Source organism: Geosmithia morbida (assembly GCF_012550715.1).
Source record: "Geosmithia morbida isolate 1262 chromosome Unknown scaffold_2, whole genome shotgun sequence".
NCBI classification, from domain to species: Eukaryota; Fungi; Ascomycota; class Sordariomycetes; order Hypocreales; family Bionectriaceae; genus Geosmithia; species Geosmithia morbida.
Genome location: NW_023336189.1, coordinates 2,196,995 through 2,220,501, shown reverse-complemented (window position 1 = coordinate 2,220,501; position 23,507 = coordinate 2,196,995). Strand labels below are relative to the sequence as shown.

The window sequence follows — 23,507 nt, the reverse complement described above, 5'->3', positions numbered from 1 at the left end:
TATTTTCCCAAGCACAAGAGAATAGTAGGTTTGTCTTCAGATCACTTATTCGGGTCCTGCAGTAATAGAGGGGTAGTTTGACGGTCCTGTGATGGTCAGTAGGATTCCTAGTCAGCTGTATGTGGTGCTTCATAGAAGGGGATATCGTGACAAGAGAGAGGGAGGGGGGGAGGACGAAACGGAACATACTTTAGGTCATGATAGAATCTGTGTTCGCAGATCATATCAGCCATAGAGTCAATAGCTCTATATTGTTTGTCCTGAACAGGATCCCATAGTACATCATGGATAGCCGAGTCCCGTCGACGGACACAATTGGTGAGTTGATCCTCTGTGAGATGCTTCCTCGCAGGAGAAGGACATCCGCCTTCCTGGGCCTCTTCTTCGTCTTCCTTGGTGCCATTCCGTGGCTCTTCTGGTACACCTTTGCACGGAACAAATTCCATGTTCAGCGCTCGGAGATGCTTGGGTGTCCAGTGCAGCGGCTTGACGCAGAGCCGTTGGCCGGTGTTATTTAGAAGGATATCGTGTATCGAAGATAGTGATCGTGTATCATCATCCTGGCGCGGAGATGCATCTTGTGGTCCAGATGGCTTTTCTGATGGCCATGTCGATCCTGGCATAGCCATGTGCTCTTCCACGTCTGTGGAAGATGAGATCCGATAGACGCGCAAACGTAGGTTCTCCTTCTCTCCCCAGATCTTTCGGTGACTAGGCTGCTATATCAACGGCTATAACGGCTGCCACTAGTCTCTGAACAACGACCTCCGAGGTGTTATGTTGTGATGGTGTACCTGATAATGTCAGTTCTGGGAGTTGATATCAAATCTGTAGGAGTATAACCTGTGACCCCTTAAATTTTTTTGAAATCTAGTGGCTGTCAGGGTTATCAAGACCAACAACCCCCTCAGGTTTCTTTAAGTTTCGTTGAATTTGTGATTGCTTTGTCATACAGGAAAAATATCAAGGCAATAGGAACCTTGTGTGTCCTGACGAATTATACATATATATATATAAACTTCACAGGGTAATACATCGTCATATTTCCGTGTTCTAGTGTAGGGTGGCTGATATTGAATATTACTACCAAACTGACAAGACGGCTTCTGTTGCTCAATAAGATCGTAAATTGCATATAGAGCAACCGCCTTATCAAGTGGATCTATCGTATTATATATGCAAAGTAATTCAAGTAAATGATCGAAATGCCCTTAAAGAAAGTGAGAGGATAAAATATCCTTTGAGATCCACAGGGCAGCTTTCGTAAGCCCTCCTCCATACATCGTCGCCACATCGTTAATAACCCTCATCGAGCATCGAGCATCGAGCATCGTACATGTTTAGTTCTAGTTCGAGTTCGGACTCCAGTTCCAGCTGATATCCTACAAAATAAGACAGAACACGGGATAAGATGAGAAATAAAGAAAATTTCAGGAAAGGACAAAAGAAAGCCACAGTTGTGGGGACAGGAAATAGATGCTCTTAGTTTCTCCACTCACTCACTGACCCTTTTCCAATCCATCTCGTCAAAGTCAGGAAGATCACCTCCATCGTCCCCAACGTCCTCGGTGAGATCCCTAGCACTTACAACACCGTCAAGCACAGCACCGATAGCACCAAATCTAGAGTCAGAACCAGAGCTGGCGGCACCAGTGTTAGAGCTAGGTCTGGGACCAGGGCGAGGACCACTGGTACCAGCCCTCGTGCTAGTTTTGGCACCGGAATTACCGGAGCCACCATCTCCCGCATTCCTCTTACTCTTCCTAAGGTTACACCTCATATTGTCCAGCTTCCCATTCAGCTCAGCCCCAGGATTGTTGGCCAGCCTCTGAATCCACCCGTCGCCAAACGTCATGGCCGACTTGAGTAGCTGCTTGGAGAAGCGCAGCACCGCAGCAATAGTGTCGACCCTTTCAAACAGCGACCTGTGGCTCTCCTATGACCCGTCGTTGTGTGTCCAGGGCCGGCTCTGCGAGTCGCCCTTCTGGGCGCGAATGGCCGCCTCGACCAGGAGCCACGAAATGCTGGATGCCGCGAACGAATTCATCACCCTTCCTAGCACGACGTGGTGCTGATGTGGCAGGTCCCGCATGTAGTTCTGCTCGCGGATGTGACCGGGTGGAATGAGATCGCGGAGGTAGAGCATATTCATGCTCTTCACTTCAGCCACGTTGGCGTTTTCATCGGCGTTGGCGCTTGGCCTGCCGTTGTTGGTCCTGCCAGAAATCACGGCTTCCCTTCTGGCTGCCTGGTTGGCCTCTTCGCGGTTCTTCATCCGATCTAGCAGAATATCCGAGTGTATATCTCGTACCTCTTTGGGCGCCACCTGCATCCACTCAATGTAATTGCTCCAGTCTGTCATGGATCGAAATATGAGGTGCGCCAGTGCCCTCTTCTCCTTTTCGTTTTTAGGAAAAGTCGCGTCGTTGTTCGGGCTCGTACACTCCTTGGCTGGCCTGTGGTACAGCTTACAGGTCTGTGACAGAGCTGCCCTGCAATCATCGAACGATGCGAACATAAAACCGTCGGCAGACGCCGCTTCATTGCTATCTGGACGTCCCTTCATGTTTCTGTGATCAGCCGTTTCTGCTGGGCTTCCCAGGTTCACTGACTTGGTGCGTCGACGCGGTGCGCTGAAAACGAGTTTCATGTGTCGTTCCACTTCCGGATCTTGGTAGCTCTCGCCTGGCTCCATCAAGAACGAAACATGGAGATTTTGGTGTTGCACCGGCTGGAGACAAGTGCTGTCGTTGTCGATGGGAACGGATTCGGTGCGCGTCTTCTTAACCATCGGCTGCGACGTAGGTGGGGTGGAGTTGCCCACTATGGGTTGGCTCGGACTGGCATTGGTCACCACCGACATAACTGGGCTCTCAGGGCTGATGCTGCGCTTCGGGTTTGGTGGCGTCCTCGGGAGCTTGTTGGAGACTAGACGCCCCCTGGGTGTCTGCAGAAAATGTGCATTGGCCCCTGTGATATTGTCGCAGAGGTATTCCCCAAATGGGATGGCGGCTCCCGGAGGAGTTCCCATGTTGGAGACTGAGAACCCAGGGGTGGGCTGGGGAGTCATCATGCTGGCCGCGTGGTAATGGGTGTAGTGGGTGGGGGTCTGCGGCATGTTGTGCAGCGTTTCCGTACCCATATGGAGGCTGCCGTTCTGGGTGCCGTGCTGGGTACCGGGCTGCATCTGGTGAGTGAAGTCTTCTGAAGACCAGCTTACGTCTTGGCTCGAGATATTGGTCGGGTCCCAGGGCCGGGCAGTCTGCACCGCATTCTTCATGGCGCTCTGCATGGCATTCTGCGCGGAACTATGCGTGGAATTTGGAATGACGTTCGGAACGGCATCTGGCAGGCAGTCGAAGTTGCGGGTAATGTAGTTTGCTTCGTCCTCGAGCTTACCCGCCGTCAGTTCAGCCTCCCATTTCGACAGTTGATGCTGGACTGGCTGTTCAAGCCTGTAGGACAGCTTATCAAGAAACTGATGCTCATTGGTCTCAGAGGGCATAGCAGAGCCTTGGATATTCTCGGGTGATAGTCGTGCCACGTTCTGGGTGTATTTGGAGGGAGAAACGTTGTGTGACCTCTCGGGCTCGGAAGAAGCAGTGGTGTATGGAGGCTCGATTGCTTCTACCGAGCCCCCTCTGTGCTCATGAGAATGCGACGTGAAGTCAAATGGCGTTTCTTTCAAGTCATCTTTCAGGTCGAAAGAGAGGTTCGAGACATTTTGCCAGTCCCAGCAGTGGAATTGAACCTCCTCCTCAGGTGTGAAGGAGGAGCCCATCCTTTTGGCCGGAAGAGAATGGGGGTAATATGTTTAGAGAAAGCAGAGGAAGAGGGAAAAAAACGTCTATGACTGGAGAGGCCGAGTGTGTTCAAGGTAGCTGCAGCCAGGGGGATTGTGAATGTGAATGTGGGGCTGTGAGTGAAAGATCATGGGAGGAGAGAGGAGAAAGGAGAAAGAGCAAGGACTTGCCCTTATATTCACAGGATGCCATGATATTCCCAATGCGAAATGTCTAATATCTGTTAAAGTGGGGCTGTCCATTTATTATGTGAACAAGGTGAGAAAACTCGGGACGAGGTGAGTTGAGCCTGAACGACATCAGCTACCAGAGCGGTTGGCGTTCGTATGGTACTGGGAAGGACAGTGAAGATGGCTCTGTCGGTAAATATGAGACGCAAACAGGCTTCTTTTGAGTTTTTTTCTTTTGTGAACCTGGGTGTTTTTCTTCTCAAGATTTTTCAGCGTTCACTTGGTGCTGCTTCTTTTTGGCTGTTCTCGATGACATACTATTTGGCGCGTCAGATAGACAAGGCGGTCACGTTCGAGGAGAAGCTGAGACGGGTAGTGGTTTCTCGGCTTCCAACCGTGGATCATTTCATGTTACTGAAGACATCAAGAAATGAACGGGCATCGCCTCTGAGGAGTGAACGGATAGGAGTATGTTTGCTAGTGGTTTTGTTTTGGCATAGGTATGTATTACTGACTGACGCGGGGCGTGAATGATGTCAGGGTAGTGTATGCAGCCACAACGCCATACGCATACACGCCTAACGCCACAGCAGGAGACACAATAATAGAGTGAACGTCAGGGGTCTAAGGAGGAAGCTCCTGCCTTTGTGATGTCTCGAAACTACGAGCGTAAATTGGCAGCTGAGAATGTATGCAGCTGCGCATCGCACGTATCACGCCGTGTAGTATTGCTCGCAGTGCATCCTAGGTACCTGCATACGCATTTACCTGTGATTGCAGCTTTCTCGACATAATACATCTTTTCGACAATACCGGCCTCAGCTTCTGGTATTACCAAGAGATAGAGAGTGCATACGGTGCCTACCGCCCCTCACGTACTTGGCAACGCCCGCGGCTCGTAGCTGCCGAAGCTCAGATCCTTCCCCGCGTCACCATCCGCGGGGTAAGTGCCACCAGCACACCAGCTACGACAACGTGAAGACAGGCGACTCCTGCCCAGCAATTCGTCCATCTACGCGCCTGCCTACCCAGATTGTCCATCTGCGGTCGTCAAAAATCTCCTCGTACATACTTCTCGGCATTGGAAAGATGCCATATTTCCACTAGTACCAGTTTATATCCGCACCTACGGCTATTAGCAGTTAACTATACTCATACTCCGTATAATCGTTACATGCTTGTAGGCTGGGCAGCCCAAGCACCGCGGAACTAGACCAAATCGGGCTCTAGTGGTGTTGAGAATGCGGGGGTAGGAGGTGAAAGAGGGAAAGAGCGACAGACTGAAAAATGGCAAAATGAGCAGTCACCGAGCGGAGGAAAGAGCAAGGTGCCGATCTACGGAAGGTGCAGTACGCAGTCCCCTCCCTTTTGTTATTATTGTGATACTGATTGGTGCAATATGCCCCTGTCTTGGCCCAAGTTCCTTTTACATACTCATCAATTTTTTTTTCCTCATTTTCTCGGCCCTTTTGCTTCTCTCCCGAAATCCCTATACCGGATGGACCTAGTCCCACCAAACTGGCAAACGCCGGGCCGCGACTCTATCTTTTTTTCCCTTACATTCTTGACAAGCACCCTGGGGACGTCCGAACTCGGCGGGCCTGTAAGACTTGGTCGTACGGACTTTACGCACCAATACTCAATCGTCATGGCAGAACCGTTGAATTGGGTTGGCCGCCATTAATAATTGAGTGTGTCCCTGGAATCCTACTCTGTCTTACCTTTACTTTCCATCTTTCCCTTTTTCTTCTTCTTCTTCTTCTCCTCCTCTTTCCTTCTTCTTTCTGCTACCCCAGCATTGGACCTGTACTGTGGGATAATAAAAACACGGCCTGTTTCCCTCCCCTCGATCGAAAGGGACTGACAACCACACACTGCCCTTCTCAGTAGACCGCTGGTGCGCATACTTTCACACGCCATGTCTGGGAACGAGAAGGACGGCACTCATGGGCTTAACTCGCCTGCCGCCAGCGCCCGCGACAGCAGCAATGATGGCAATGAGAGTCCATCGGACGTCGCGTGTCCGTCGCATACAACTGACAGGAAGCTGCTCTGGAAGATTGACAGTCATGTCGTGCCTTTTCTTTGCATCATGTATCTCTGGGCTTTTCTTGGTGAGTTACCTGTCTATAGAGAAGACTGACACGTACGATAATCAAACGAAACGAACACTTACACTTAATCCCAGATCGTGTCAACATTGCCAATGCCAACGTCTTTGGCATGGCTGAGGAGCTAGGCCTCGCCAACCACGAGTACAACACGGCTCTAGTTATCTTCTTCGTCCCCTATGTCTTGTTTGAGATTCCCTCCAACATTCTTCTGAAAAAGTTCCGCCCTTCTGTCTGGCTCTCCATCAACATGTTCATGTTTGGCCTCGTCACTCTATTGCAGGGTCTGGTCCAGAACTACAGCGGGCTGCTTGCCACGCGCTTTTTTCTTGGTGTCTTCGAGACGGGCATGTTTCCTGGAGGTGAGCTCTTTTTCCTCAGATGCTGCCCTCCGATGCTTGGCATGTGACTGACCGTTGAGTAAAATAGCCTTCTACCTTATTGGCATGTGGTATAGGCGACATGAGGCCCAGCGCCGCTACTCCTTCTTCTTTAACAGCACGACCCTGGCTGGCGCCTTTGGTGGTCTTCTGGCCGCCGCGATCGGGAAAATGGACGGCATGCGAGGCTACTCGGGCTGGCGGTGGATCTTCATCCTCGAGGGTGCCGTGACGCTGGTGATTGGCATCATCTTTTGGTTCCTGCTGCCCGACTTCCCGGAAGAGAGCAAGTGGCTCAAGGCAGACGAAAAGGCCTATGTGTCGGCCCGGCTACGCGTGGACCAGGGAAACTCTGCCCGGGAAAGGCGCATCACCCTGCGCGACGTGGGCCGCGTCTTCAAGGACTACAAGGTGATTGTGGGTGGCATCATGTACATGGGACTTATCGTCCCTGCCTACAGCTACGCCTACTTTGCCCCCGGCATCATCAAGGGCTACGGCTACGGGGCCATCGAGACGCAGCTGTACAGTGTGCCTCCCTGGGCCGCGTCATTCGCCTTTTCCATGATTGTCGCATTTGCTTCGGACAAGACGCGCCACCGCTTCGGCTTCGCCATCTTCGGTCTACTTGTGACCGTTGTCGGCTTCGCCATCCTCCTCGGCATTCACGACAAAACCAAGGTGCAGTACACGGCACTGTTCCTCGTGGCCATGGGTGCTTACACGGCCATGCCCATTGTCGTATGCTGGTTCAACATGAACCTGGGAGGCCACCATCGTCGGTCTGTCGGGTCCGCATGGCAGGTCGGATTCGGAAACATTGGCGGTTTTATTTCAGTATTTGCCTTCCTCCCAGACGATGCGCCCAAGTACACGTCCGGATACAGCATCTGTATCTCCTTCACCCTTCTCAGCGTCGTCGCCAGTTGCGTGTACGCGGCCGCATGTTATCTGCAGAATAAGTCTCGAGCTGCCGAGACGGCAAATGAGCGGGGGTTGACGGAAGAGGAAAAGACGGAGATGGGAGACATGTCTCCTGATTACAGGTATCTGCTGTAGGCGGGTGGCCTGGGGGTGTGTTTCTCTATTTTACTTTATTTTTTTCCTTGGTTTGACAAGACAAAAATGGTGATACGGACGATGCTGATGGTCATGGTATATATATATATATATATATATGTATGTATATAAATATACCCTGCGCGTTCATTAATTGGAAAAGTGGCCATTTCAAGACCTGTACTCTTTCAGACTACGCCTCTGCCTTCCCTCATCATCAAAGTTGGCGTCATCAAGCCACGACACCAGACCCTTTTTAACAAGAGGCCACTCGTCATCTGTGATGCTGAACCAAACTGTATCACGTCGATGACCTTTTGTGATGATGTGTTTTCTATGTGCACATCAGTCCATCATCCTGTCCGGCGGAAGAAAAAAAAGAAGGGATACGAGAGGGGAGGGAAGGAAGGATGAAGAAGAGCAGTAAAAGGTTACCAACCTGAAGGTCCCCTCGTAGACAAAGCCCAGCCTTCCGGCAGCAGCCAGACTCGGCTTGTTGAATGAATTGGCCTTCCACTCGAGCCTGTCATAACCCCACTGCTCAAAGGGTTGTCTGAGGATCAGGTAGAAGGCCTCCGTGGCAGCCCTTGTCTTCTGCAGCTTCGTCCCCAGCACGACGAAGCCGAGCTCTATGCGTCGATGGTCAGGGACGATGGCCAGGTACGCCAGCGTGCCGAGAGCCTCGCCATCCACCACGACGGCGTAGAAGTGTGGATCAGACGAGGCAACCCACCCGCTCACCATGGCGTCCATCTCTTCCTGGGTAGCAGGCGCTTCAGCGCCGGGGATGTAGGTCCACAGTGAGGCGTTGGATTCACCACCCAGGTTTGCAAAGAGGCTGGGTGAGTGGGCTGGCGAGATGGGTTCGAGAGCGACGTGACGTCCTAGGATGGTGGTCCGTTGCGGCGGTGTAGCTGGGGTGGAGGGGGCGATGTCCCCGGGGGGAGGGGCGGGGATTGGCATCTTCGTCAGAGGTGGTGTCTGTTCTGGCCTGGTGTACTAATATGTGCTGCCTGGGGTGTGATGGCATTATTTACTGATGGGGGTGACGGGGGCTAATTTTTTGCATTGTTCGGCCTGGAATATGTAGCTGTTCACTCTGGCCGGATATTGATGATATTCATATCATGTAGCTCGCCGACGGATATCTCCCGTCGGATGCAAGCCGGCTTACGCATGGGTGCGCAGACTTGACTGACGAGGCATAGCAGTGAGTCACTCGGCACACCATAGTGCCTTTGTCTGCTACGAGCGCAATGGCAGTATTCGCACAGAGGAACAAAGTCGTGCAGGATTGATGCATCGTTTGCACTGCCGTTGTGCCATCATGCCATTATGAGGGGTGTTTGTCGATTGACCACCGACCAGTCTGCTTCATACTTTCACACCGGGTGACGGCCGAGTTGGGAAGATGAAGATGAACCGATCGGATTATGGAAGACGAGGAAAGAGCAAGCGAGGTCGGACTGCTCCTTCCCCACTGATCGATAGGGTAAATCACCAAACCCCATCTTCTTTCACTGTTTATCGCGATTCCGAGATTAAATCCCTGATCTACATGATAAACTACCTACTCTAATAACATGCCAAGAACCCACGTTGCAACCATGGGCCATGGCTGGTTACATTCAACCTACATCCGGCCATTTCTATCGCATTAGTACACTGTACTATGCCGATACAAATACATGCACCTGGGAACCCCATATCTGTCTGTCATCTTTTCTGATCTCGTGATACAGATGTGAGCACTGGTCACGTCAATTGGCAATCATGTCCAGAGCCATCATTATTATCACTGCGCTCCTCTGCTCCCTGGCATCGGCTCAGCTCTTGATATTACCGCCTGCCGTCATAGATAAGCCCCAGTCCCACAAGGACCACCACCATGGTTGGTCTCCCAAACGCAGCTGTCAAACAATCTATCTCGACTCAACCTTTGCTCCCCACCGCGACGCTGATGGGCTCACTCTCATTCCACCCACGGCCCACGACTTTGCCCAGACATTTCAAGATGACCTCGCTCAGATCACGGGGGTCAACTGGACCCTGACCATTGTCGACTCCCTTCCCGAAATTGACAAGGCCAACGGAGCCATTCTTCTCGGAAATTATACAGGAGATAGGGCAGACATGATCTACCAGGATGGAACGCCCACATCGGAAGGATACTCTCTCGACATATCACCCCATGGCATTTCCATCAGCGGCACCGGCTCACGGGGCATGTGGTGGGGAACACGGACATTCCTCCAGATGCTTCTCACCACAGACAGTGGGGTGCTGCCTGCTGGTCGAACACTTGACGCCCCTGCCTACTCCACCCGCGGCTACATGTTTGACGCCGGACGCAAGTGGTATAAGCCCTCGTTCCTCAAGGAAATGTGCAGCTACGCTTCCTTCTTCAAGATGAGCGAGTTCCACTACCATCTCAGCGACAACTACCCCCTCAACCGTGGGAAGAATGACACATGGCAAGACGTCTACTCGCATTTCTCCCTGCTTCCCGAAGACGAGTCGCTGCGTGGGATTGTTCATGGCCGGGAGAACGAGACGCTCTCGCGCGACGAGTTTGCCGATGTGCAATCCCACTGCGCGAGAAGGGGGGTTACTCTGATCCCAGAGATTGAAGCACCAGGTCATTGTCTGTATCTGACTAAATGGAAGCCTGAACTGTCCCTTGACAAGCGCGACCTGCTCAACCTTTCCCACCCGGAGACGATACCCACCGTCAAGCGCATCTGGGCAGAGTTCCTCCCCTGGTTCGAGACAAAAGAGGTGCACGTTGGTGCGGATGAGTATGACGCTGCCCTGGCGGACGACTACATTGGTTTTGTCAATGAGATGTCAGATTTCCTCAGAAAAACCGGCGACAAACGTACACGCATCTGGGGAACGTACATGGACCCTCCTGTCCACAATGTCAGCATCACCACCGACGTCACCATCCAGCACTGGCAGTACACTCAGACGGACCCGGTTGACCTGGTGGACAAAGGCTACCACGTCCTCAACTCGCACGACTGGTGGGCCTACATGAGCATCAAGAACGACCACACGCCCATCCTGCCGGCGACTTACCCGCAGTTCTTCAATGAGTCGCGTATCCTCAACTTTGCCGACAAGCCTGGCTGGCAGTGGACACCTGCCGACTTCAACAACGTCAATGCCAGCATGCAGCTGAATGACACCGAGCCGCTGAATGGCGGCGCAATCATGGCTGCCTGGAACGACAATGGACCCGACGCGTCGACTCAGCTGGAGATGTACTACGCCATGAGAAGGGGCATCCCCCTTGTCGGAGCACGCGCCTGGACGGGAACCCGCGGACCACAAGTGGACGCCGATACTATCTCGCCCACAATTGACTTCTTCTCGACGCTTGCACCGGCCCAGAACCTGGATCGTTCAACAGGACCGATCTCATGGAAGCGCAGCCCTCACCATGCCAAGACGGTGAAGCTAGGACATGGAAGCAAAGGCATGAACTACACCCTCAATATCAAGGCCGACGGCCCGTTCACACTGTCGAGCAGCGACGTGACCCTCTCTCTCGACGCCGAGGGACGGCTGGTCTTCAACTCGGACGGATACGAGTACCCGCTCCGATCTGTCACACCGAGCGAAGCGCTGGTACTGGACCCGGGCAATCCAGGTCGTATATGGGACAACACGACGTCTACGCACGAGGAAGTGCATGTCAAGACGCCGGTTGACCTGACGATTGCGACGGATGTGCAGCACGGCAGTGTGGTCTGGGTCGATGGGAATCTGGCGGGGAGATACGAGGTATTTGTCTATGGCGGGAGGAACACGCTCTTCAGTTGGAGCCAGATGGCATTTGTAGCGCCGCTGGAGCAGGTCGATGGCGATTTGACAGAGTTGGAGGTCAAGGATGAGGCCAGGCGGTTAGAGAAGTGGTCTGGATAACAGTAGCAGCAGAAGCAGCAGCAGTAGTATTAGTAGTGGCAAGTGGTGGTCAGTCGTATATACACAATGGCGACCAAATATACACAATCTACACATCTGAATCGTTCTGGACGCAACGAGAATCCTGTACTGTACTACTACACATCAGTCGAAACCTCAACTCTTGAAAGGGGTCGCAGTGCTACCACCTTCGGTACTGCTACTTCATCGTCTCTACTTGTCACGTTGATATGTGGTGTGTATATAAGTGGCCTCAAGGCGGGGCCGGACCTCGGCCAGGGTGGAGAGAGGCACGTAACTAGAAATTGGAGGAATTAGAAAGCGGGCTCTCCGACGGCGACACACGTATTATTGTTAGCTAGACTCGACAGATGCTGTGTTAGTGAATGTGGGGTTCGTGTCGTACGCCCTCTATATACGTAATGCATGATTCGATCCCAACCCCGCCTCTTCTTACAAGCGGCCGCGATACTCTTCCCACATCACCAAAGTCCCGTAAAGAACCACAGTCGACATGCCCGCCACTATCCATCACGCACGTCGTCAAGGTTGGGCGCACTCGTCCCGACCAACCAAACTGCATGATTTCAGAGCTGACCACGTCCTGACCTGAGCCAGACGTCCCCGCTATCCTAGGCATGATCCAAGCACTAGCCGACTACGAACACGAGTCGAACGCGGTCAAGGCAACGGTGCAATCGCTCGAGGACACGCTGGCCTTCTCGACGGACGGGACGGCCCAGACGCTGGAGCCGACGTCGCCCACCCGACCGGCACGGTGTCTCGTCCTGTCGACGCCGGAGGGCGAACCGGCGGGGATAGCGCTGTACTTTTACAACTACAGCACCTGGCGGTCAGTGGGGGGGATATACCTCGAGGACCTGTTTGTGCGGCCTGCCCAGCGCGGGAAAGGGTACGGAAAGAGGCTGCTCGTCGAGCTGGCGAGGCAGGTCGTCGAGATGAAGGGGGCCAGGCTGGAGTGGAGCGTTCTCAAGTGGAACGAGCCGAGTATAAAGTTCTACCAGAGTATCGGGGCCAAGGCTATGGACGAGTGGGTTGGCATGAGGGTTGACAATGACGGGCTGGACAGGTTGGCGCATCTGCTCGATTAGCGAGCGGAGCGAGCAGGGGATCCGCCGGTGAGGGCCGCTGGAGGCACGAAGAGAATGGTAGGTAGTTATACGGTAATGTAAAGATGTACAGTGATTTATATACACTATGCCGACTTGGGCTGGCCATTGTCGTCAACACCGTCGAATACGGTAGACTGGGTGGGTGATGGCGGCGGCAGAGACGTCGAGCTGGCCTTGCCCCACGTAAAGGTGTACTTGAGGGTATTGGCATCCATCTCGGCATACGACGTCTTGCGCCACACACGACGGTAGGCGCGACGGAACCAGCGATCAGATATGGTATCGCGGTGGGGTTTGCCGGTATAGGGGCCAGCGTCTCGACTCTCGCCCGTGTATCGACGGAGCCGGACGGTGCGGGGACGGTCGACAAAGGCAGCGGAGTGGAAGGCGCTGGCGTCCAGCCTCGACTTGGTATCCTCCTCGACAGGCCCGGACAGGCTGACGGCCGGTGTGCGCCGCGGCGGGATAGCCCATTCGCTGCCCCTCTGCGATTGCGCGCCGTCGCTGAGGCGCTGGAGGAGCTGCCATTCGCCCTTGTCGATGGGGGGCATGATCTTGTCGGCGTGGCGTTTCCACCATTTGGCCTGCTTGGCGCGGACCAGGGTCTCGGAGGGCGGTTTGCCCCAGGAGTTTGTGGCGGGAATGCCGGCCATGTCGTCGACGGTCTTGATGGGGCTGCCGCCCCAGATGACGGACGTCTTGGTCTCGTTCTGAGCCCGCTGTTGCGTCTTGAGGAATTGGAGGAGCTTGGGACGGTCCCAACGGTCGAGAAAGGCGTTTTTATCCTTCCGTTTTTTGGTACTGCTCCTCGCATCGTCCGGTGTCGTCGCCGCGACGCCGTCGTCGTCGACGGTGGCAGCCTCGAGCATCTTTTCCAGCGAAGACGAGTCCCCCACGCCCTGCGACACGACGAACTCGGAGACTAGCTGTCTTCGCCGTTTCCCCTCGCGACCGAAACCCTTGGCCATCAGCCTCGTCATGCAGTCGGTGTCCCCACGGTTGGCGGCCATGATGGTGCGCAGACCGGCGCGGGCGCGCGACAGGCGAAGCTTGGCGTGGGTGGGACTGTTGGCATGTTGGTGAAATTGATGGCGGACTTGGTCGGATATGGTGGAGGAGAAGGCCGGTGGGAGGTAGGAGATCTCGCGGAGCAGATGGCGGTATATGTGGAGCGGTGATTTGCCGGGGATGGAGGTGCTCGGAGGCATTGTGGTGTTGTTGAGGGTGTGTGACACTACCAGAGGTAGTGGAGGGAGATGGTGGTGGTGATGGAGGAGGAGCTTGGGAGCAGTTGGGGAGGGTTTACGGTGGAATGCTAGTGGCGTGGTGGGATATGCACTGAGGTGCTAACATGTGGAGAAAGTAATGTGACAGCACCGAATACGGGCACAGGCACTGCTAATACAGGACGCAATACAGGGCATACTACGAGTGTAGGGTGACATATTACAGGGCCTATTACAGGGCACAAGTCATACAGGGCATCGTACAGATTACAGGGCATGGATCAGAGAGGTAATGATTAAAAGAATTGCTGTGAAAGGAAATGCTTACGTCAAACGCTTACTCATCATCGCGTCCACGACACGAAATCACGAAAAAGACACGCCAGACGCCTCAATCTTAATTGAATTTGCTCTCCCAACGCGTGCCAACCATCGCCATCCGCGGTCTACGAGAAGAAAGCTCTCCCTTTGTCACTTTGGAGCCTTTGAAGCTGGTCAATAGCTGAACGAGTCATATTGCCAGTAAATTCAAGGACCCCCTATCTTCACGTCTGGTCCTATCTATTCATCAACCGCACTCTTACTTTCCTTGTTTTTTTCTTCTACCTCGCCTAAGTTTCCACGCCATTCGTTCATCTGTGCACAGTACGACAGAGGCAGACGACAGAGGAGTCAATCCAGAACTATCGATACGAGTACGAGCATCCGACATATACGAGCGACCGATCACCTTCGATAAACGCATCCATCTACTCGTACATGCGGATACACACCTACCTGTACAACTACACCCTCTCTGACCCTCGCCAAGAGCCTTTCTAGCGCCTGCTGCAACCCACACGCAATCCACTGCACAGCAGAGTGGATTCCTGCCACCAGACCAACCCACATCCTGCATATCTCTCTACTCGCGAGGTCGCTCGACGACTTTTCTCCTCCAATCCATCCATCTCGACCCGATCCGACTCTGACTGCCGACTTTGCTGATTATGTGCCTGCCTATCGCCAACTGTCGGCTTGATCTCTGATCTCTGATCTCCTCGTTCCTCTCTGTCCCTCTCTCAACAATATCCCGCTAGAGGACTGATTCGCCCTCGTTCAGGCCAATTCTCTTTCCCTTATCCAACTCATTCGCCGCTTACGGCGCTCTCCCTCACCGATGATGCCCTCGGCATCTCAATCCTCACAGCAGTCCTTCACCATGAGTCAACCATCACAATCGTTTCGCGGCTACAATGGCTCTGGCTCTCCCCAGATATACTCGGTACGGGCTTTCATTCGCGCTTCACCCCGTATTCGGTCACCTGCTAACAGACTCTCCCCTCCAGGCCTCATACTCGGGTGTCGACGTCTACGAAATGGAAGTAAATAGCATTGCCGTCATGCGCCGTCGCAAAGACTCGTGGGTAAATGCCACCCAGATCCTCAAGGTCGCCGGCGTCGACAAAGGCAAGCGCACAAAGATTCTCGAAAAGGAGATACAGACGGGCGAGCACGAAAAAGTCCAGGGAGGCTACGGCAAATATCAGGGCACCTGGATCCGCTTCGAACGCGGTGTCGAGGTCTGTCGCCAGTACGGCGTCGAGGAGATGCTCCGCCCGCTCCTCACCTACGACATGGGCCAGGACGGAGGCATCGCCGGCCGCGGGGACCTCAACACCCCGACGAAGGAGCAAGCCATGGCCGCTCAGCGCAAGCGCCTCTACAATAACTCGGCCGCCGACACCCGCCCCAACGGTGTGTCGGGCACCTTTTTCAAGAACATATCTACTACCGCCTCGCACGCTGTCGCCGCCATCAGCAAGGCTCGCTTCGACTCGCCCGGTCCAAGGGGCCGGAACGGACCCGCCCGCGCAGGCAGCTTTGCCCGCCAGTCCTCTTTCCAAAGCAACAATGATGACTTTCCTGGAAACTCGCAGCAGAGCTACATGTCCGATTACAACAATAACAGCCAGCCTCCGCCGGCCTCCGCGTCCGACTCCTCCTACCAACAGCAACAGCAGCAGCAGCAGCAGCAGCAGCAGCGCCCATCATCCCAACAGGCCGCTGAGTCTGAACCCCCTCGCAAGCGTAAGCGCACTGCCATGACCCCTGTCGACGGCTTTAGCGCGGGCACCGGATATGGTCAGAACGTGGACGTGTACGCATCAGCCTTCCCCGGGTCGCCTACGGAGCCCAACGAGTCCTTCGTGTACACACAACAGAGCGCCGCCATGCACGACCAGACTCCCGAGGAGGACGCCAACGGGTCTCTCCCGCCGCTGGCATACGAGGAGTCGCCCGACGTCAACAACAAGCGCAACCTGCTCATGGGCCTATTCATGGACGACGGTGCCTCAGACAACTTCAATCAGGACATGCTGTGCTCGTTCGCCCCCGCGGAGCTAGACATCCCCATCGACAGTCAGAGCCACACGGCCCTGCACTGGGCGGCCACTCTGTCGCGCATGCCCCTCCTCCGTGCGCTCATCGCCGCAGGCGCCTCCCCCCATCGCGTCAACCTGTCTGGCGAGACGGCCCTGATGCGCGCCTGTCTGGTGACCAACTCGATGGACCACGGGTCATTCCCTGACCTCCTCGAGGTCCTCGGCAGCACCATCGAATCCCGGGACCACAAGGGCCGCACCGTCCTGCACCACATTGCCGTCACCAGCGCCGTCAAGGGCCGCAGCTCAGCGAGCAGGTACTACCTCGAGAGCCTGCTAGAGTGGGTCGTTCGCCAGGGCAGCGTTCCCGGCAGCCAGAGCCAGCAGACCAATGGCAATCTGCCCAGCAGTGGCAGCAACTCGCAGCCCAAGATGGGCATCGCGAGATTCATGACGGAGATCGTCAACGCCCAGGACAGCGCGGGCGACACGGCGCTCAACATTGCCGCCCGTATAGGCAACAGGAGTATCGTCTCGCAGCTGCTCGAGGTTGGCGCCGACCCCGAGATCTCCAACCGCGCAGGGCTGCGACCTCTCGACTTTGGTATCGGCGGGGACTCGGCAGATGACAAGGCCGTCGTCAATGGGGAGAGCAAGACTGATGTCAACGGCGCTGTCACCAACCCGCGTGCTCGTGAGAGCAGCGACGAGATAATTGCCTGTGAGTACTTTTTTCCATCTCCTTTTTGCGATCATCATCAACATGCGGAAGCAACGAGAGAGAAGAATAAAAAGAAGAGGAGGAGGAGGAAGCAGGAAGCAAGGAGGGAAGGGAGAAAAGAGCAAGGAAGGAAAACGAGGGTGCCAAGGCTAACTCGGAACCAGCAATCACACACCTTCTGACGGAGACGAGCTCGTCCTTCCATCAAGAACTGAAATCGAAACAATCGTCCATCGACTCCCTGCACACGGCGCTCCGCACCACATCGGCCCAGCTGGCAGATGCCCGCCGCAATGCCGACCAGCTCGCCGCCGCGCTCAAGAAGCAGCAGGTAGCCCGGCAGATGATTGCCAACCTGGCGTCGATCCGGCAGGACGACCAGATGCGCGCCATGCAGGAGCAGCGTGACGCGGCCTCGACGTCGTGGGAGACGGAGCTGTCGACCATTCTCGAGGCGGCGTCATCGGGCAACCAGCCCCCGGCCAGCGGCTTCCTGCCTTCGGCGAGCGTGCTGAGGAAGCGCCTCGAGGCCCTGGGCGGGTCGGTCAAAGCCACGCGGGCCATGGTCAACGGACTCAAGAGCAGGAGCAGGGATGTCGAGGTGAAATATCGAAGAGTCGTGGCACTGTGTACCGGTGTCGCGGAGAATGAGGTCGACGCCGTGGTCGACGGGCTACTCAAGGCGGTGGAGAGTGAGAATGATCTCGATATCGGACGTGTGAGACGATTCTTGGGTGGTGTCGAGGGTGCAACTGTCTGATGTCTTTTTAAGAAAAACCCCTCTTTACCTTTCGACTCCTCATCTTGACTGCTCACTTCCGTTTCTATTCTCTCCCTCATCTGACACCTCACCACGTTCCATTCCACTCACCCGTTGTTTTTTCACCAGGGGCTCATTTCCACCTCTGGCTTTCTTCTCATCATATAATACCCCCTTTGGGTGAGGGTAACGTCCTCACGGCAGCGTTTAAAGGTTTTTTTTTGGTTCATATCTAGTATAGTATTATGCGGCGTTTCGGCATTTGTTTTTTTGTTTTTTGTTTTTCTGCTTATATACTATAGTTTTTTGGTCTCTACAATCCAAGTACGATCCATATTCTGTAGCCAGTTCTTTCTACTATCGAGATTTGTTTCCACATAATAGAGCGAGCGGAGGGAGGAGTAGCTCTCCGCAGGAAGGCCCCCCGCAGGGATAGAGGAGGAGGAGGAGGAGGAGAGTGAGTGAGGCCCTGCTATTTCCTAAACCGGTAATTTGGATAGAAACGTGGAGGATGAACATGTACGGTCTTGGCGCAAACACGGTTAATTTAGTTAAAATAAAAAAAAGCACATATGAGGCTTTTGTACAAAATACGACTAGAGAACTGAGATGCGAATACGCGAATATGCGTCTTAGCTCCTCTCTTCCCATCGCAGTACCTGGAGGACACCCAGTTTGACCCTGGTGTGGGTGGCGATGCTTGGACGGATGCTTGGGCGGGTTGTGCGGATTCACGCTGGTTCATTCAAAGATACTAACCTCACAACCACGCATCAACCATGTATAGATACTACGCTACTGCATGACGAGATTGAAGCTACCTCGTTGCCTATTGCTGAAACTGACCATGTTTCCCAAGTGGTGATCTCATCTATGCTAACAAAAACCATCAGGTGTATAAAAAAGAGGGATGCTGGCTTTGAGAGACTAGTAGGTCTGTAGTGTGACACCCGATGCGTGCGCCAACATCCTCAACCGTGTCAATGTGTCTCCCTGCTCGGATATCTTCAACTGAGCGAGGAGATAGTCAACGTCGGCGGCTTGGAGGCATCCTATGTCAGCCGTCATGCTATCCAACGCATACGCCGAGACGGAATTACAGCACTCACAAGGTGAATACGACAACTCTTCCGGCGTCGGTGGAAAACCCTCCATAACCTCCCCGGTCTCGAGGCTGAAGAGCGGCTCCAACTGACTGTCCGGCCTCAGCGCCGATGCATTCACTCGAGCAATCGATGCGTTCCGATCTCTGAATACCGTCACCGTCAGCTTCCTGCTTCCTCCTGGATAGAAAAAGAGAGACAGATCTTGCCGTATTCTGCCGCGACATGGTGGCAAAAGCACTGTGCATCTCCTGTCGGACATGCTGTATCTCCTGACGCGTGTTGACCTGCTCTTCCCGTAGTTGTTCGACCTCTCTGATCAAGCCAGCCAAGGCCTCCGACATTCCCATTTCTCGGTCGACCGCCGGTACGTTGGCCATTCTCGCTACCTTCTTAGAGCCGGTATCGAGTGGTGCTGCTACTGTATTGAAATCGGGGGCGTTGCTGGCTATTTTGCTCTGCGGATGTGATTGATGATGTAAGATGGAAAGACGCGATGGCTTCATCGGACAAGAATGGATGTTCATAAACAAGGCACCTCCCACAAGCCACGTCAGCTGACCATCAGCCCTGCTCCTCCTCTACAATAACTTTTTCAAAGAGTAGTCAGTTGTAGAAGGAAAGGAGTGTCGAGAACAGAAGGAAAGCATCGCAACGATATAGCTCGGATGGCTTGAGGGGCGCTGCCACTTGCCAAGTCTTACGGGAGATGGGCTCGGAGCTCGTGGGACTTTCCCCCTCGTCAATCTGGCTCGTGAAATCGTACGCGCAGATGAACGGCCATGCTTGCACACCGGTTCATGGTGGATACTGAAACTGCCATATGCCACGCATATGCCCAACTGTCTGATGACTTGGTTGAGTGACCGAAGCGAGAAGGGCTGTCCGCAGGAAGCCTCCGGCAGGAATCACCAGTATACACATATCCCAAGTCAGAGAGCGCAGTGAGAACGTAGAGGAACAAGGTGTAATACGGCTAATATTTGGTTGCAATGATATATTATGTGAATCTCGAGAAGACTGTTTGCTATATAAACAAGAAAGGAAATGCAAAACAAGACCTGTCGCTAGTTGACTGTATGACCCGGTAACGCCACGCAGATAATGATAATGCAGAGAGCAGATATCCCAAAATCAGAGGCACAAGAGAAGAAAGGAAAGATGGGGGAGAGGAGGGGAGAGAGAGAGAGAGAGAGAGACGAGAGGAAAGTTTAGACGGGATTGGTATAGACACCCTCCCAGCGGGCCTCGAGGTTTCTGACCTTGGCGCGCAAATCGTCAATCTCACTTTGAAGTTCGTCCTGGTTTCGCGACAGGGCGCTGACCTCTTCGAAGCGACGGGCTGACGTGGCGGAGCGGAGCATGTCGTCCACCATGAAGCGCTGCTCCTCTAGGACGACGAGCCGCTCGCGCAGGTCTTTCTCCTCGACTTCAAGCTGGGAGACTACGGTGCTGGAGCCGTCGTCTGTGACGCTGGGGGGCGCCGAAGAGTTTGCCGTCGGGGGCTCCGAGCCGGCTAGCTGCGAGTGACGAAGGCCAGAGTAGCCCCGGTGGGGGGACGTGAAGCGTGATGATGACAAAGGCGCCGAGTGCGACCGGAGGAGGGCCGGCAGGCTCTTGAGGGGGAGCATGTTGGTGTGCAGGAAGCCGCTGGCGTACGTGTACACAGCCATCTGGAGCTTCCGCTGCGTGGGGCTCTTGGTGCTCAGGTCGCGGATACGCTTGGCGGCGGCGCCGTACTTGGCGAAACTATCGACGAGGCGCTTGCGGATCTTGGCCGCCTCCTGGATCTGGGCGTGCGTCGGTGGAGGCTTGTTCAGGTCAACCCCACCCGTCTCCGTCTTGTCCGGCTGCAGAGCCGTCAGCGCGCGGTGGAAGGTAGGCAGCAGCTCGCGGATGCCGCCTTCGAACTGGCGCAGCGTCTCGTAGGCGCGCTGGTCGGCGGGTTTCTGCTGTAACGATTCGGCAAACTCGCGGCCTGAGAATATGCTATGATTGCAGTCGCGGCACATGCGTACGTCAATATTCACCTGGCCTGGTGAGGCAGGGACGGCCGGTTTCTCGGTAGACTGGCTAATTGCTGTGATGATGTTAGAGCACTATGCTAGATGACAGCAGATCAGGATCTAGCGGTCGGCACCTACAATTGGCAACGCTCAGGCCGACATGCAGGGAACACTGCGTCTCTGGATCTGCGCACACCACCCGGCCGCATATCCGACAGTGATGGCGCCTAAATGTCCAGGATCCAAACTCTTGCTGGCAAAAAGGGCACTTGGTAACGTGGCTGTCGTCTTCCCACGCCACAACTGACTGTTCAATCAGCTTCCTATTGTTCTTCTGGCCAGCCAGAGATGCCATTGGCGATATGGGCATGGCCAGCTTTTCGGGAGGGTTGGCGAGAAGCCTTGTCAGTTTGGTAAGACGTTTCTCCAGCCTCGAGGCCTCGAGGTTTTGCCGCTCAACCTTTTCACCGCGGATCTTGACAAACTTGGCCGTGTGGTCGACTACGAGCCCCGTATGGTCGTTGTAACCCTCTCGTGACTTGTAGCACGTCTCGCAGACGCGTGCCCAGTAGCCGCGGACGGGCTCGTGGAGGGCGCTACGGCTGAGCTTCATTTGGTACATGGTGTGCATCTCGCAAAAGAGTCGCCCGCAATGTCGACAATTGATGCTCCCCGTGAGCGGGCCGAGGCTGCGGCCACATGTCGGATCAGTACAGTAATCATTGGCCGTCGTTCTCTGCCAGTGTTTTCGCGTGATCAACTCGTCGGGGTCAACGGCCATCTCGGCCTGTGCCTTGCCGGCAGCAGCTGAGAAGGGAGGGACATGGTTGGAGGATCCCCCGTTCTGTGTATAATGTATGGGCATTGACTCGTTTGATTCGAACGACTCGAGGCCGCGCAGCTTCTGATTGAGCAAGGACAGGGGTTGAAATCGTTTAGCTTTGAGGACCTGCTTGTCAAACCAGGTCTTGACCTCGTCCTGCTCCTCCTCGGGAAGCTCCTGGTGATTGTCGTCAATGTGGCGGTTGAGCTGCAGCAATGTAACCTGCGAATGAGAAAGAAGAAATCAAGTCAGTGTGCTGTCGAGTCTGAATGTGAATCATTTGTCGTCCTGGTATCTCACCATTTCCTCGTTGCAGATCGGGCAAACGAGGGCTGCTGAGGCGTCTGCGGATCCTGGCCCCCTCTGACCCGAGGCGCCAACACTGATGCTCGATTCAATGTCTTGGTGGAGGTCAGGCAGACTAGCCGTGACGGGCGGCGATGTCGACGATGACCCAAGGGAGATGGTGCTATCAGACGGTGCAACGGTACTGGTAGGCCGAGGAGCTGCGGTTGGAGGCGCCAGACCCTTGCCGCTTCCGAGGATGCGACCGCCTCCAAGTTTGCGTCCCGACATGGTGGAACTGCACTGCTGTGGATGGTTGGGACATTTGTGGGGGGAGCAAGAGCACGGAGAATGACGAGGCAGAGGAGACCGCAGCTTTGGTAGGCCGGGTTACGCCTCTAGAGAGTGATGGAAGGGTCCGTCGGGATGGGAGGGAGAGATGATGAAGGCGACGACGGCGACGACGGCAGAACTTACGAGACAAGCACAAGGCTGGGGCACTGCTACCAGTTTGAGCGGAGACACATGATAGGCAGTTACGAAGTACCCGTACAGGCGTCATCACGATAGAGAGATACATGTGATTTGGTGTGGAGTTTGGTTGTAATGGAAGTTTCTTACTAACCGAACGAGCCTTCCCTCCACTTATCTCTTATCGGCACCCGCCCGTTGATCGGTACCTTCCTCATTCACTATAAAATCTCAGAGATGAGTAACAGGAATCTTCCTTCACATATTTCCATGCAAAACACCGAATATGTCCAAAAACTTCCCCGAGGTGCAGCCTGGTGGCAGCCTGATCATCGCGTGGCAAATCAAGGGCAAAAGAGTCCTGGTTGTTGGCGGCGGTGAGGTAAGTGAAGACATGACTCTGCAGCCGATAGATTCAGATGGCTGACGCGAAGGGCTCTCTTTCTTCAGGTCGCTGCAGGCCGTATTGTTCACTGCCTCAACGCCGATGCTGACGTTCACGTTGTGTGCCCTGCCTCTGGATTGAACGACGAGGTAGCATACCGCGTAGCTGAGGGGCAGGTAACGCACATAGACCGGGTGTTTGAGCCGGAAGATCTCAACGGCGCCGCCATGGTTCTCGTCGCCATTGACGACCCGGCTGCGTCGACGGTCATCTGGAAGCTGTGCAAGGAGAAGAGGATACCGGCCAACATCGCCGACGTCCCTCCGGAGTGTGATTTTTACTTTGGCAGCATACACCGCGACGGGCCCCTCCAGATCATGGTCAGCACCAACGGTCGGGGACCGAGGATGGCCGCCCTCATCCGCCGCCTGATTTCTCGCCAGCTGCCCAAGAACACGGGCAATGCCATCCACGCTATCGGCGAGTTACGTGCCAAACTGCGCAGCACGGCGCCCAACCAGGAGGATAGCGCCAAGCGCATGAAGTGGTAAGTGTGCCAGCCTTTGAGCAAAGGCATCCGTCACCAAGATTTGCTGATACGACGGCCGCATACAGGATCTCTAGTGTCAGCGACACCTACAAGTGGGAGGAGATGTGCGAGCTCACACCAGAGGACATGGACAACCTGCTCCTCTTCTACCCAGCGAACAAGGTGCCGCCTATGGACGCTCTCAAGGCTCTACGCGGTACGAGCGGGAACGACATAAAGGTGGAA

General features: G+C 54.6%; 9 protein-coding genes across 9 annotated transcripts; 5 read left to right on the top strand and 4 right to left on the bottom strand.

Annotated features, from left to right (window-relative positions):
• Positions 1–1,495: 1,495 nt before the first annotated feature.
• On the bottom strand, positions 1,496–3,505 carry GMORB2_4325 (uncharacterized protein; the record flags this gene model as incomplete). Its single annotated transcript, XM_035466300.1, has 2 exons — positions 1,496–1,936; positions 2,009–3,505. The coding sequence occupies 2 exons, from the start codon at positions 3,503–3,505 to the stop codon at positions 1,496–1,498; spliced, it is 1,938 nt and encodes a 645-aa protein (XP_035324137.1).
• Positions 3,506–5,891: 2,386 nt separating this feature from the next.
• GMORB2_4324 (Major Facilitator Superfamily) lies at positions 5,892–7,523 on the top strand (the record flags this gene model as incomplete). The annotated part of the gene is made up of 3 exons (XM_035466299.1): positions 5,892–6,087; positions 6,162–6,446; positions 6,514–7,523. The coding sequence occupies 3 exons, from the start codon at positions 5,892–5,894 to the stop codon at positions 7,521–7,523; spliced, it is 1,491 nt and encodes a 496-aa protein (XP_035324136.1).
• A 171-nt stretch (positions 7,524–7,694) lies between these two features.
• GMORB2_4323 (Protein N-acetyltransferase, RimJ/RimL family) lies at positions 7,695–8,486 on the bottom strand (the record flags this gene model as incomplete). The annotated part of the gene is made up of 2 exons (XM_035466298.1): positions 7,695–7,857; positions 7,963–8,486. 2 exons carry the CDS (start codon positions 8,484–8,486, stop codon positions 7,695–7,697), a joined length of 687 nt encoding a protein of 228 aa, XP_035324135.1.
• Positions 8,487–9,296: 810 nt separating this feature from the next.
• Positions 9,297–11,453, top strand: GMORB2_4322 (hexosaminidase; the record flags this gene model as incomplete). Its single annotated transcript, XM_035466297.1, has 2 exons — positions 9,297–10,130; positions 10,191–11,453. The coding sequence occupies 2 exons, from the start codon at positions 9,297–9,299 to the stop codon at positions 11,451–11,453; spliced, it is 2,097 nt and encodes a 698-aa protein (XP_035324134.1).
• A 638-nt stretch (positions 11,454–12,091) lies between these two features.
• On the top strand, positions 12,092–12,565 carry GMORB2_4321 (Ribosomal protein S18 acetylase RimI; the record flags this gene model as incomplete). The annotated part of the gene is made up of 1 exon (XM_035466296.1): positions 12,092–12,565. The coding sequence occupies one exon, from the start codon at positions 12,092–12,094 to the stop codon at positions 12,563–12,565; it is 474 nt and encodes a 157-aa protein (XP_035324133.1).
• Positions 12,566–12,669: 104 nt separating this feature from the next.
• On the bottom strand, positions 12,670–13,794 carry GMORB2_4320 (uncharacterized protein; the record flags this gene model as incomplete). Its single annotated transcript, XM_035466295.1, has 1 exon — positions 12,670–13,794. The coding sequence occupies one exon, from the start codon at positions 13,792–13,794 to the stop codon at positions 12,670–12,672; it is 1,125 nt and encodes a 374-aa protein (XP_035324132.1).
• A 1,180-nt stretch (positions 13,795–14,974) lies between these two features.
• On the top strand, positions 14,975–17,659 carry GMORB2_4319 (KilA-N domain; the record flags this gene model as incomplete). Its single annotated transcript, XM_035466294.1, has 3 exons — positions 14,975–15,076; positions 15,141–16,872; positions 17,064–17,659. The coding sequence occupies 3 exons, from the start codon at positions 14,975–14,977 to the stop codon at positions 17,657–17,659; spliced, it is 2,430 nt and encodes an 809-aa protein (XP_035324131.1).
• Positions 17,660–19,973: 2,314 nt separating this feature from the next.
• GMORB2_4318 (rabenosyn-5) lies at positions 19,974–22,167 on the bottom strand (the record flags this gene model as incomplete). The annotated part of the gene is made up of 3 exons (XM_035466293.1): positions 19,974–20,842; positions 20,907–21,813; positions 21,892–22,167. 3 exons carry the CDS (start codon positions 22,165–22,167, stop codon positions 19,974–19,976), a joined length of 2,052 nt encoding a protein of 683 aa, XP_035324130.1.
• Positions 22,168–22,633: 466 nt separating this feature from the next.
• GMORB2_4317 (precorrin-2 dehydrogenase / sirohydrochlorin ferrochelatase) lies at positions 22,634–23,501 on the top strand (the record flags this gene model as incomplete). Its single annotated transcript, XM_035466292.1, has 3 exons — positions 22,634–22,729; positions 22,798–23,279; positions 23,348–23,501. Coding segments are annotated over 3 exons (732 nt in total), but the record flags the coding sequence as incomplete, so codon positions are not given.
• Between the last annotated feature and the right edge of the window lie 6 nt (positions 23,502–23,507).